Here is a 15,734-nt window from a genome sequence, read left to right as displayed (position 1 = left end):
AATATGCACTTGTGTTGCTTCATACACTACCTGATTCCTATTGTTTTGATGCACTTGTGTTGCTTCTTATACACAACCAGATTCCTATTGCAGCCAGCTGCACAGGTACACCATTGCCACTGTACTTGGTACCTAGCAGTACCAGTGGAGTACTATTGTACCAGTGCAGTACCACTGCTGGTGAGTCTTACAATTGCAGTAGCAGTAATGCAGTATTGGTACTGTGTAGGTACTCTATGTGTACTAGTCAGGTAATTTGGCGATGGTTTACCCATGCAGGCGGCCACAATTGGAATCTTGTAGTGTAGATGCAATCATTGCATCCGTCACACATGAAGCATTTCAAAGTATGCTGAGCAAAATCTCCCGCTATCTTTAGCAAAGATAGTAGTGAGTGAGGATTCTCGTTTATCTATGTATTATTATTATGACTACATAAGTTATGGATGAGTGACATTTTCAATCTAGCCATTAACAAGTTTGACATGGTCATGGAATATATTTTGGTTTGAATCACATTTTTTTGTATGGTTTCATAATAATTAAATTTTGAAACATTGGAAACAAACTCAACTTCCAGCACTCTAAACAAGTGCTACTGGTTTACATATAAATTAATCAAGCAATGTTATGTTTTGAATCTTATTTAGAGAGACCAAATTTCCAATTTGCCAATTTGAACTCATTGTTATTCTCATTAAAACTCCAGTGAAGCCAGTCTTTCAAAAATATGCAGCAGTTCCGGAGAAGGGCCATATGTGATTGAAAAGGAGCATGTTCCCCACAAAAGGAAGACGTTCTCCACAAGTCTTGTACTTAATTTTTGTCCAATGTTGGGCTCAATTCAGTGGCACTCCATGAATCTGAATTGATTCTCACAATTCATCTGACGGGAATAGGTATGAATCGACTTACATGTAAGGGGGTACTACACCCCTGCCTAATTTTGTGCCTATTTTTGCATTTTTCTCAAAAATTATAGAGTATTGATGACAAGTAAGATATGTATATTATAGGGGCATGGACTACAACTACTGCACTGGAAATTTTATTTCAGTACGGACAACAGTTGTGGAGTTACAGTCAAAAATGAGGGAAAACCAATATTTGATCAATAAATCAATAACTACTTGCCTTGAGTTCCTGAATTTTCAGTGCAGTAGTTGTAGTCCTTGCCCCTATAATATACATATCTTACTTGTCACCAATGCGCTATAATTTTTGAGAAAAATGCAAAAATAGGCCCAAAATTGGCCAGGGGTGTAGAACCCCCTTAATATTGTTGCTAACTGTTGCGGTTCTTAAGTTAAGACCAATGAATATATCAAAACTAAACTTTCGGACGTTTTCCCTCTCCAGAGATTCATGCGGATTGCACAGAAATGACACCCCTTATATCAAGCCTATGGATCTCCTTTACAGAACGCATACCATTTGAATGTCGGCTTTATTGTCTCAATATTTGAGTGCCAGCACAGCTTGGTCATGCTCCACTCTGATCCACCTTGACCCTAATATTCTAAGCTGAAAGGTATAATATGCACTGCGCGTGCATGCATTCCACATGATGTGATAATGCAGGCACCGTAAGTGATAATATATGCACGCTTTTGTTGGCTGGGCCAGTGAAACGCCCATTGATGCTGGTCGCCAACCTATTCCTTCCTTTCCCTTCCAGTTGTCAAAAAGCCTTTCGGGCATTAGGGTTTAGGTATTTACTTTGGCAATATCAATTTTGTTTATAAATGTATTGCTTGCTACTCCTTATTGACCAATACCTGTATGGCAATTCTGACCTTGGTCTGGTTGGATCAGATGGAGCTACGCCACTTGAAATCCATACACCCCCTGTAGAAGACACGACCCCAATCTCCCACACAGTGGGTGTAGATTTCAAATGGAACACACAGTCAACCTTATTTCAAATTCACACTCCCTGTGTGGGAGATTAAGGTGATGTCTTCCATAGGGGGTGTATGGATTTCAAATGGAATAACCCATTAACACTGAATGGGTGGCTCCATTTCAAATTCATACTCCCTGTGTGGGAGATTAAAGTGATGTTTTCCATCGGGGGGTGTATGGTTTCAACTGGAATGGCCCGTTATGGTACATAAAGTAAAGTAAATAGCGTTGATTTTGTAGTGTCCAATCTAGGGACAAGCAAATAGAGTATTAGAGTTTATCTTTGATAGAACAGCAACATATTAAATCATTTGTACATAAGTCTTCATACAAATAAAACTAACAAAGGTGCTTGTGAATATTATTATCATTCAATGTTAACCAGTGCAAAATGTGTAATATTGTTACCTGGGACAAATATACCATACAGGGATATGAAGCACCCTGTTCAGCATGTGTCCATTCACGTGTGCCGTGGTCTGCGTATGAAGACTCTGCTCAAACAACATTCCCAGCGTGACGTTAAATTTAGTTTGTATGAAATAAAATAGTCTTTATTTTGTTCAAATGAGGCTGTGGTGCACATGACCTGCAAAATAGTATGCGTTTCCTATTCCTTTATGCCAGCTGTTTCATGTACTATGGGTTACATACAGTCGACTTTGGAAGGCAAGTTATTTCAAAGGTACGCTATTCCAAATGCGCACACTTTTCCCAGAGTGAAGCCATCTGCCATTCTGAAAATGGAATAAAGGTATGCTATTCTGAATCAATTGAATTTTCCGAGTCATGGACATTCAGAATATTTGATCTTTGGAATAGCAAACGTTCTGAACAGCAAGCGTTCCCTGGACCCTTACTATGTACAGGAGATGAGTAATATTGCAAAAAAATGGAGTAAGCTATAGTGGAATTGAGCTACAAGTTCTTCATTCACACAACTGTAATGAATTCTACGGCCTCCGGATTTAAGTGTTATTAAGTGAAAACTATTAAACACTGTAGAATGAGTTCAATGAAATGTTTATTTGCTGTAGCTTAGCATAGCAGTGCTACAACATGACCATGTTGTATGATATTCTTCCTTGGATAGTTAGATTGGTAGAGATGACACAGAGAGAGGTTTTTTGTTTTTGTTGAATGGAATAGTTCAATAAGAATAAAAATATTACCAAATTCATAATTTGTATTATATTTCCTAATTGCATAATTTTCTCGTCTAAAGTTGAGACTAACGCCATGTTTGATTTTACAGTGGCAGATTCGAATCGGTTACACAGTTGCATCACCAGCGTACAGACAAATCACCCTTCTAAGTGTGTGTATACGTCGCGAGGGATGAGGTTAGCATGCATGAATTCGAATCGGCCATTGCGAAATCCAACATGCTATTTACTCTCAACTTCCAGACGAGACAGACTATAGTTTAACTTCTTTAGATTAAGTCTTTCTATGAAAGATGACAAAGCTTTGGGCTTTGTTTTGTTTGTTTGTCATAATGCATAACAATAGTTTGTTTTCTTTGCTATTGTAACTTCTGATGGTTGGTAGTGTTAAACCTTTTGCAGAGATGAGAAATGGATCAGTGTACCGATTCATTTTGTGTTGGAGTAAAATTCTCTCTTTTGATTGGTCAAATGTGATACAACCGAATACAGAAACGGACAACAGTACATAGTGCAAATTTATTGAAATGCTAAGCAGGACAAAAGATGTAATGAGATATCTTACACTTCCCACAATGCATTTCTTGTACTGATTTGCTATTCAGTGCAACATGGGTGGATAATAGTGAAAAACCTCAAATCAATACAGGGAAGAAATGCATTGTGGGAAGTGTAAGATATCTTCTCAGAGGTTGACTTACTGAATACAAAACAACCAAATATCTTTGTTGGTTCTGATACTTTATTTTAGAACATGCAAGTAGGTTTCACCAACAGTTCTTTCATTTGCACACTTGCCAAATGGAGTTCCTGTATCTGTGTATGTAGTCATCAAAATCGTTTTATACCACCGCAAGCCTTGTAACTTCATTTTGTGTATATAAAGTCCTATTTCATTGTGTGTGCTTCGATTTTGCTGATTATATGTCAAAATTTGACATTCGTCTTGGCAAATATGTTTTCAGTGTTGACATAGTTTAATGTTGGTTTTGTCGGACTGTCGGACAAACCGGTGATGAAATTTGCTGAATAGAAATTATATGTCAAATTCAGTTGAATAAAGGCACTTTCTCTAACTCCATCAGCCATACTTTGTTTTTCATGTGCAAAGACGTGTATAGACCTAGGAGTAACATATGATAGCTCTGCTTTACTTGTTCATAATTCGCTGGCGTAGTGCACGTTAGAATATAGCCGTTGCTAGGTCAACTGACTCACGTTTCCTTTGTTACGAACCACTGATCGAAATGATCACAACATAAAGCCTGTGGCATATCATAATTCGCAACCTGTGTATGAGCCCAGGCTTGAACCAGTAACCATTGCACTATGGCAGCGAATCGAGACAGCAAGATATGTTAACCTTTTCCATGTACAAATTGATGAACCATTGGGCAATTCCAGTTGAAAACCATACGCCCTCTATGGAACTAACATAACACAACACATTTTTGCATTTCAGAATGGGTGACTCCATTTGAAGTCTACAATCCCTGTGTACAAAATTAAGGCAATGTCTTCCATAGGTGTGTATGGATTATAACTTGAATAGCCCATTATATCATACATGTGCAGTGCATCAAATCCTGTGTATCATCCTCTGCTCGTTTTATGCATTGATGGTGACCAGCACATGGATAATCTTTAAGCATCAGGCTTAGTTCCATATACCTTTATGGAAGACATGACCTGAATCGCCCACACTGGGGGGTATAGATTTCAAATGGAGTCAGTCACCCATTCAGGTAACCCTGTTTGAAATTTACACTCCCTTAGTGGAAGATAAAGGTCATGTTTTCCATATTGGGGGTGTATTGGATTTCGTTACCCTGTTTTGAATTTATGATTTTTTAAGAGTACCCACATTTATTTGTGTATTTTATTATAACTTGTAAGTGATATGTTAATTGAATTTGGTTCAGTCAATTTCTGTTGGTTTTATATATCACCTCTGATATCATTTGAAGTAGTGAGATAGAAATAGAAATTGAGGGGGAAATTATTCTAGAGACCCTCCCATGTTAAGTTGACATGCTTTTGAAAAGCTCAGCATTTTCCTACTGGGATAAGCCTGTCATGTGTGTTTCTTGTGGCGAAATAGGATTCGAAATTAGCATGGCTTCAGCTGTATACATTTTGTAACAAAGAATTGTATTAAACATGTCGTTATGAGTTAGACAGATAGCCGAATCTGTATCATGTTTTGCATGAATTTTGAATTAGATAAGCGAGGGTAACAATCAATTTTAATGGTGATTAGATAAGTAAATAAAAGAGGGCGGCATACAGGGTTAGCTAATGGTGCAGCGCAGTACGGTTGCCGATCACCGTAAAAAAATTGATATGCTGCTGGCTGCCCCTATCGAAAGTTTTGATTCCTTATTCGCTACTTCAAATTAATTCATGCTAACATGAATTTATCAAAAGATGAATATGGATTCGGCTGTCTGCCAAATTCATAACGATTTTACCATTAAAATGTAGGTGGTATACTGGTATTATGTAAATAAAAAAACCTGTAAATTGTGCAAGTATAGTGGAGGACAACACACAATCAAGATATATATTTTGCTGGGAAGATACTATGTTAGCAGATGCACACTGCTTAGTGAAAAAAGTATGGTAAATACTTGTTATGTATAGGCCTACATTGTACATTTGTATGAAAATCGGATAACAAGTGTTCATAAAATACAGAAGTATTATAGATAGAAAATAAGTGTGTGATGAGTTTGAATTTGAGTCTTGGTTCTGAGTCTTGGTTCCGGGTGTTGGTTCCGGGTCTTGTTCCGGGTCTTGGTTCCGTTTGGTAATGGCATGTAGAAAACATATTCTAAAACACTGGAGAAAGTTCCTGCAATCTTATTGGTGCTTAGCCATGTGACATTACACGTTACAGAGCGTATGCATTGACGCGATACTCGTACTCGCTATTTGAACCAATTGGAGGTGCATAGTAACAACGAGACTGATTGATTCTAAGCCCTGGGTACTAAAGTAACTCCTTGTAAAATGTAGGATTTCATTTGATTAAAATTTGGTATACTTATGAATTTAGGATTAATATTTTTATTTGAATTGAAGAGAATAAAGGTATTGTTTTTAGCCGCTGCCGTGCATGCATCTATCGTCTCATAACACGGGTGACATTATTTTTGGCGTAAAACAATTCGGCTTCGCCTCATTGTTTTCTTAAAATAATGATGTCGGCCGTGTTATATGAGACTATAGATGCACGGCAGCGGCTAAAAACAATTCCTTTATTCTCTAAGTAGCCTATGATAAATGATTGGAATCATAAGAATTGGGTAATCAGCTAATAAATATCAAACACAGCCGCCCAGGTCCCGCTAGCTACCCCCATCCACACACTTCCATACTTGCCAGTGGCAAGAGGCATACCGACAGGGGGAGGAAGCATGGCCAGAGGCATACCGACTAGGGGTAAAGGATGGCCCAAAATAATTGGGCCAAGAGGGTGTGTAAGTACCAGGCTTAAATTACACAAAGACAAAATATTCCCATCACATCCCTGATTTTTGAGTTTTTATAGAACATCAATGATAATCTCATCAGTCACATCCTTGATCTTCATCTTTTCATATGGTACAATTCACTTTTAACAATTTCATAATATTCCCATCACATCCTTGATCTTCGAAAGTTTTTATAGAACATCAGTGATAAAGAAATTATAATCTCATCTGTCACATCCTTGATCTTCATCTTTTCATATGAAACAATTCACTTTCAGTAATTTCATAATATTCACATCACATCTTTGATCTTCGAGTTTTTATAGAACATCAATGATCAATAAATGATAATCTCATCCGTCACATCCTTGATCTTCATTTTTTTTTATATCATACAATTCACATTAACAATTTCCTAATAGTCCCATCACATCCTCGATCTTCGATTTTAAATCAATGATAAATCAATGATAATCTCATCAGTCACATCCTTGATCTTCATCTTTTTATATCATACAATTCACATTAACAATTTCCTAATAGTCCCATCACATCCTCGATCTTCGATTTTAAATCAATGATAAATCAATGATAATCTCATCAGTCACATCCCTGATCTTCATCTTTTTATATCATACAATTCGCATTAACAATTTCCTAATAGTCCCATCACATCCTCGATCTTCGATTTTAAATCAATGATAAATCAATGATAATCTCATCAGTCACATCCTTGATCTTCATCTTTTATATCATACAATTCACATTAACAATTTCCTAATAGTCCCATCACATCCTCGATCTTCGATTTTAAATCAATGATAAATCAATGATAATCTCATCAGTCACATCCCTGATCTTCATCTTTTTATATCATACAATTCACATTAACAATTTCCTAATAGTCCCATCACATCCTCGATCTTCGATTTTAAATCAATGATAAATCAATGATAATCTCATCCGTCAAATCCTTGATCTTCATCTTTTCATATTATACAATTCACATTTAACAACTTCCTAATAGTCCCATCACATCCTCGATCTTCGATTTTAAATCAATGATAAATCAATGATAATCTCATCAGTCACATCCCTGATCTTCATCTTTTTATATCATACAATTCACATTAACAATTTCCTAATAGTCCCATCACATCCTCGATCTTCGATTTTAAATCAATGATAAATCAATGATAATCTCATCCGTCAAATCCTTGATCTTCATCTTTTCATATTATACAATTCACATTTAACAACTTCCTAATAGTCCCATCACATCCTCGATCTTCGAGATTTTATAGAGCACCAATGACAAATAAATGATAATCTCATCCGTCACATCCTTGATCTTTATCTTTTTATATGATAAAATTCACTTTTCATAATATTCCCATCATGTCCTTGATCTTCGAGTTTTTATAGAACATCAAACATCATCATTTTATATACAATTCACATTAAACAATTTCGTAATATTCCTATCACATCTTCATCTTTTCATATGATACAATTCACTTTTAACAATTTTCTAATATTCATATCACATCCTTGATCTTCGAGTTTTTATAGAACATCAATGACAAATAAATAGCAATCTCATCAGTCACATCCTTTATCTACATCTTTTTATATACAATTCACATTAAACAATCCTTGATCTTCGAGTTCTTATAAAACATCAATGATAAATAAATGATAATCTCATCAGTCACATCCTTGATCTTCATTTTTTATATCATACAATTGACATTAAACAATTTCGTAATATTCCCATCACATCCTTGATCATCAATTTTTTTAAATAGAAAATGAATGATAAATAAACGATAATCTCACCCGTCACATCCTTGATCTTTATCTTTTCATATGATACAATTCACTTTTAACTATTTCCCAGGCTAATATTCCCATCACATCCTTGATCTTCGTGTTTTTATAGAACATCAATGATAAATAAATGATAATCTCATCCGTCACATCCTTGATCTTTATCTTTTCATATGATACGATTCACTTTTAGCAATTTCATAATATTTACATCACATCCTTGATCTTCGACTTTTTGTAGAACATCAATGATAAATGAATGATAACCTCAAGCGTTACATCCTTGATCTTCATCTTTTCATATGATACGATTTACTTTCAGCAATTTCACAACACATTCTTGATCTTCTAGTTTTTATAGAACATCAATAATAAATAAATGATAATCTCATCAGTCACATCCTTGATCTTCATCTTTTTATATCACACAATTCACGTTAAACTATTTCCTAATATTCCCATCACATCCTTGATCTTCATCTTTTCATATGAAACAATTCACTTTCAGCAATATCACAATATTCACATCACATCCTTGATCTTCGAGTTTTTATAGAACATCAATGATAAATAAATGATAATCTCATCCGTCAAATCCTTGATCTTTATCTTTTCATATGATACGATTCACTTTTAGCAATTTCATAATATTCCCATCACATCCTTGATATTCGAGTTTTTATAGAACATCAATGATAAATAAATTATAATATCTTCAGTCACATGCTTGATCTCCAACTTTTCATATCATACAATTCACTTTCAGCAATTTCATAATATTCACATCACATCCTTGATCTTCATCTTTTCATATGAAACAATCAGTTTCAGCAATTTCATAATATTTACATCACATCCTATATCTTCGAAAGATTTTTTTATAGAAAATCAATCAATCATAAATGATAATCTCATCAGTCACATCCTTGATCTTCATCTTTTTATATCACACAATTCACATTAAATTATTTCCTAATATTCCCATCACATCCTTGATCTTTTCATATGAAACAATTCTTTTCAGCAATTTCATAATGTTCACATCACATCCTTGCTCTTCGAGTTTTTATAGAACATCAATGATAAATAAATGATAATCTCATCCGTCACATCCTTGATCTTCATCTTTTCATATGATACGATTCACTTTGAGCAATTTCATAATATTCCCATCACATCCTTGATCTTCGAGTTTTTATAGAACATCAATGATAAATGAATGATAACCTCAAGCGTTACATCCTTGATTTTCATCTTTTCATATGACACGATTTACTTTTAGCAATTTCACAACACATCCTTGATCTTCGTGTTTTTATAGAACATCAATGATAAATAAATGATAATCTCATCCGTCATATCCTAGCTCTTCATCTTTTTATATCACACAATTCACATTAAACTATTTCCTAATATTCCCATCACATCCTTGATCTTTTCATATGAAACAATTCTTTTCAGCAATTTCATAAAATTCACATCACATCCTTGCTCTTCGAGGTTTTTATAGAACATCAATGATAAATAAATGATAATCTCATCCGTCACATCCTTGATCTTTATCTTTTCATATGATACGATTCACTTTTAGCAATTTCATAATATTCCCACCATATCCTTGATTTTCGAGTTTTTATTGAACTTCAATGATAAATAAATGATAATTTCAAGCGTTACATCCTTGATCTTCATTTTTATACGATAGGATTCACTTTTAGCAATTTCATAATATTCCCATCACATCCTTGATCTTCGAGTTTTTTTTTATAGAACGTTAATGATAAATAAATGACAATCTCATCCGTCACATCCTTGATCTTCATCTTTTCATATGATACAATTTACTTATAACAATTTCCTAATATTCACATCACATCCTTGATCTTTGAGTTTTTATAGAGCATCTTCGACAAATGATTATCTCATGTGTTACATCCTTGATCTTCATTTTTATATGATACGATTCACTTTCAGCAATTCATAATATTCCAATCACATCCTTCATTTTCGAGCTTTTATTTAACATCAATGATAAATGAATGATTATCTCATGTGTTACATCCTCGATCTTTATATCATACGACTCACTTTCAGCAATTTTATAATATTCTCATCACATCCTTGATTTTCGAGTTTTTATCGAACATCAATGATAAATAAATAATCTCATCAGTCACATCCTTGATCTTCATTTTTTTATATCATACTATTCACATTAAACAATTTCCTAATATTCCCATAACATCCTTGATCTTCGAGTTTTTATTGAACATCAATGATAAATGAATGATAATCTCATGCGTTACATCCTTGATCTTCATTTTTATATCATACGACTCACTTTCAGCAATTCATAATATTCCCATTACATCCTTGATCTTCGAGTTTTTATAGAACATCAATGATAAATAAATAATCTCATCAGTCACATCCTTGATCTTCATTTTTTATATCATACAATTCACATTAAACAATTTCCTAATATTCCCATCACATCCTTGATCTTCGAGTTTTTATTGAACATCAATGATAAATGAATGATAATCTCATGCGTTACATCCTTGATCTTCATTTTTATATCATACGACTCACTTTCAGCAATTCATAATATTCCCATTACATCCTTGATCTTCGAGTTTTTATAGAACATCAATGATAAATAAATAATCTCATCAGTCACATCCTTGATCTTCATTTTTTTATATCATACAATTCACATTAAACAATTTCCTAATATTCCCATCACATCCTTGATCTTCGAGTTTTTATTGAACATCAATGATAAATGAATGATAATCTCATGCGTTACATCCTTGATCTTCATTTTTATATCATACGACTCACTTTCAGCAATTTTATAATATTCTCATCACATCGTTGATCTTCGAGTTTTTATAAAACATCAATGATAAATAAATAATCTCATCAGTCACATCCTTGATCTTCATCGTTTAATATCATACAATTCACATTAAATAATTTCCTAATATTCACATCACATCCTTGATCTTCGATTTATTTAAATAGAACATTGATGATAAATAAATGATAATCTCATCCGTCACATCCTTGATCTTGATCTTTTTATATGATACGATTCACTTCTAGCAATTTCATAATTTTCCCATCATTTCCTTGATTTTATCTACTCCTCAGAGCCAGAAGTAGTGAAGTACAATAGCGGCCATGTGTAGCTGCCATGTGTAGATAAGTACAATATGATACTCTGTGTAAGTGGTCAAATGTTCACAGGGCAGCAACTGCACTTAACGACTTCTGGCACTGAGCAGTCGTTATGTATATAGGTATGTTTTTGATCTTCAGAAAATATGAAAAGATTGGACCGTTATTATTCATAAAAGTAAATTTCTGTACACTACTCTTCTTCATTCTGAAACAGACACATAATACAACATGACACAACTTTCTCTTTCTGCATTATATTTATTTTGAACCCTATAAGCCTTATCATCAATTATGTTATGTGTAGCCCAAAATATTCATGTATTTTGTAGAACATGAATGATAAATAAATGATAATCTCATCAGTCACATCCTTGATCTTCATCTTTTTATATCATACAATTCACATTAAAATTAGACACTAATTTTCACTTGTAATATTAAGTTTAATTCTTGTATGATATTGTGTATTGTGTAGTGATTTAATTGATCATTAGGAAATGAATTTGGAGAAAACCTTCTGTTAATAAAATACTATGCTGAGCCACCAGCCTGGGTGGCCCACACTCCCGTAATTTCAGATGATTGAGCTCAGTAATACATCAAAGAATGTCTTCCAATTCATAGAAAATCAGCTTATCGGATTAAAAGCTTAGAGGGAAGGTCTTGCTGCTCAGCGAGTGTTTGTAATTTATATCATCATGTTTTCTCCAAATTCATTCTCTAATGATAGTGGTGATTGATGAGTGAACTCGGTAGAAGGTGAATATGGCTTGGCTAATTACTATGGCAACATCATGCAAGATTATGCTGGCAGTTTTGTGGCGCCCTCTACGGAGGCGCCACAAAAAAGCTTCTAATTTCACTCTTGCTAGATTGACTTCGCAATTGTTTTGCTAAAATTATGCCCAGCTCAGAAATAAAACCACAATTTGCTTGGATTTTATTTTATTGTTGTTTTCTGATATGCACGGGATAAAATGGTGAGCGTATATTCTTTGTTTAAAATACAAAATTAGGATTTATAAAAACACCAAATAAATCCTGACCTTTGTATGCGTTCAACCAGTTTACCGTGTGCCTTAGAACCCGATAGACGGTGACATTTGACCATACACTAGGATCCACAACATGCTCATCTATCATGGGAACAGTTCTTAAACCCTAATACATTTGTACATTCATCCTTTGAAAATATGGGTACACAAACTCATACTCTGCAACTTGAGGTCAAATGTTGCACTATGATTATGTAATTGAGGTTATTGGACTATGCCATTGGGATGAGACTCTTGTGGTCCATAGTGATAAGATCAATTAACGAGGCCTCTTAAACTGATGGCTTTTGTTTGTTAATTACCATAGAATCTATATAGCGGTTATTCATTGGATTAAGTAAATAACTATATCCTTTTATCTATACCCCTTATCTTAATAATTGTAACAAACTGTAGTGTACTAAATGGTACAAGACAGAAAAGGCAAACAGACAGAAATTTCAAATTAGAGAGTTGACAGGAAGTTGTAAGAGTTAAATTGTTTATATGGATATGATTGGTGTAAGCGCGAAAATGTTGAATGTCAGATCAAAGTCATCCGAGGTGAATTAAGTAATGTCAATCACAAATTGTTACAGGTCATTTGAGGTGGACTAAGTTTATATTTGGATCATCTTCTACTCTTCCCTAGAAAAATCATTATAATAACAAATCTACACACCATGGATTTCACCATATCACGTCCAAGTTCACATTGGGCGCCACATTCCTTTTTTAAAGGACTTTTTATTAAGTAAATGTTGTAAAATGTTATTGCCCATAGCCCATAGAAGGAAGAACGCCCCCTAATTTTCCTAATGTAGAATGTGGACGTTAGTACATTTCCCTAAAGGGTGCGAGGAAGGGAAAAGGGTTGGAGCTGTACCTCACATCAATATGGGAATTATGACCACTTAAAGGATTTCAAAGTATCATGATTGATATTGCATTATCGAATTTAAGGCAAATACTTTACTATTGGAGACTTATTGGTTTGATGACTTTGTGTTTTGTATTTTAAGTTAAAGTGGTGGAAGCGCAGTGATTAATTGAACCCACAAGCCTCAGCACACTTTACAGATATTCGCGGACAGTGGCCCAAAACATATTATAATTATTATAAACCATTTTAGCAACATGAAAGTCAAGTACAGTGATACGAAAGACACTTTCTGAATGCTGATTAAATGGTCCCGCCCCTACCAGAAAAGTTACAGGGTTTAAATTCAAATTCGGATACAAAGATCCTGTGTTCTTTATACTGTTTCTTGTCCATAATCTGCGGCATGCGGCTATTTACGTTTACGGGAATTTTTAATAAAAATCTATGACTGAAATTTTACTGTTTAATTTACTATTTTCATTCTCCTCGCGTAATCAGTTTTACATATAATTATGGTTCCCAAATAGTTAATCGCTTTCAATTGACCTTTTCGGTAAATCCCATAATTCCTTGCGGTTAAACACCAGATGTCGTCATTTGACGTCACGCCAACTTGGCAATGCACAGTAGCCATGTTCGCTAAATGATGTGCTCATCGGCATGACGTCAAATGACGGCATCTGTGGTCTAACACAAGGAATTATGGGATTTACCTCAAAGGTCAATTATAAAGCTCGTCTTATTTTCGTCGTCTGTGAAGGGAGTGCAAAAAGTCCCTATTCTCTCTTGATACCGATCTTCGCTTGATCACGACGGGTTCATCATCTGCTGATTTCTGGCTAGAACGCTTATCTTTCACCGCCGGGGAATCCTGCAATGATATACGTGAAAGTTTTATTGAAACGGTTCTATAGGTAAAGAGGACACTTATCAGTTGGGATAGATTTCATTTACACCATTTCAACCCACTGTGATTTCAACCTAACCATTTATCAGTACGGTATTGCCATCAACATCTAATAAGATGCTGCTATTTAGTAGCTCGATGGTATTATACAAATACAACATGTTTTGATTTCGGGAAAGTAGTCAAAACTACTGGTCCCTCGGTGTTGGATGATTTGACTACTTCCCGACGCGTCAGCGGAGGGAAGTAGTCAAATCATCAAACACCGAGGGAGCAGTAGTTTTGACTACTTCCTCGAAATGAAACATGTTGTATTTGTTTTACTATACCTCATAAATATTTTCACTATCACGGTAAAATTGTAAACAAAAGTCAACACACACCAGTCAACGTGCCGGCCAGCATGGTAAATAAGCTCAATATTTTGCTTACCTGATTTTATTGGAGGATTTCTGTTCAATCAATTTACATTTTGACTTATATTATTCTAATTTTCTTTTTAACATTCCATAAATAGCATTTTGTTTCATAAAATTTCAAATTCGCGTGTAATTATCCATCGATAATCTCAGCAAAATAACTGCAGCAGACGCCATTTTCACGATAAACGCGTCTGCAGAATTGCCGTTGTGCAGCATAATGCTACGTCTGAAGGAACGGCGACGCGCGGGGTCGAGACACCGTGTGGTAGTAGGGTGCGGAAGTTTTTACTACTTCCCCGCGTGCGCGTAATTGCACAGGCGCGGGGAAGTAGTCAAAATACCGTACTCGGACGCTGGCGTTATTAACCAATAAGATGTCTGGATTACCTAATAAATATTTATGAGGTATAGTAAAACTAACTACCCCGAGAAGATATCTTAAACTTCCCACAATGCATGTCTTCCATTTCAATTTCCTGTACTAATTTGCTATCTAGTGCAACATGGGTCGATAGTGACAAAAGTTACGGTACCTCAATGAACACTGAACAGAGCACATCGAGATCTTACAAAATATGTTATTTCTTGACTATCGACCCATGTTTAGCCAGTCTATTCTCTATGAAAACAGAGGGAGTACAAAGTAATGAGAGTGTCATTTTCTGTAACGAGGTGATTTATTATGTTGCAAAGGATTCTGGGAAGGGTAGGATATCTTCTCTGGTAACAACACTCAAATTGAAGTACATCCAAACACAAGAAGGACATAATTATTGCAGGTAAAACATTACACAGTAAGAAAAAATAAAATGATGAAAATATTTACCATATTGGCTATTTTATGCAAAAAAAGAAGTCATATTATACTTATAATTATAATTCAAAAACCTTCAAAGTCATCACGCTCATGACTGTTGATTGTTGG

General features: G+C 34.7%; 1 protein-coding gene across 1 annotated transcript in view; it reads right to left on the bottom strand.

The window, feature by feature from the left end:
* Positions 1 to 13,090: 13,090 nt before the first annotated feature.
* LOC140144075 (neuroendocrine convertase 1-like) overlaps positions 13,091 to 15,734 on the bottom strand; it is a 59,859-nt gene continuing 57,215 nt past the window's right edge. The window contains exon 13 of the mRNA XM_072165912.1: positions 13,091 to 14,351. Within this exon, the coding sequence (XP_072022013.1) occupies positions 14,220 to 14,351 (132 nt within the window). The 3' untranslated portion in view covers positions 13,091 to 14,219. The remainder of the gene's footprint in view (positions 14,352 to 15,734) is intronic.

This window comes from Amphiura filiformis, unplaced genomic scaffold (genome assembly GCF_039555335.1).
Source record: "Amphiura filiformis unplaced genomic scaffold, Afil_fr2py scaffold_38, whole genome shotgun sequence".
Taxonomy (NCBI): Eukaryota; Metazoa; Echinodermata; class Ophiuroidea; order Amphilepidida; family Amphiuridae; genus Amphiura; species Amphiura filiformis.
Note: the sequence above shows the minus strand (reverse complement) of the source record. Positions and strands in the feature narration are given on the sequence as shown.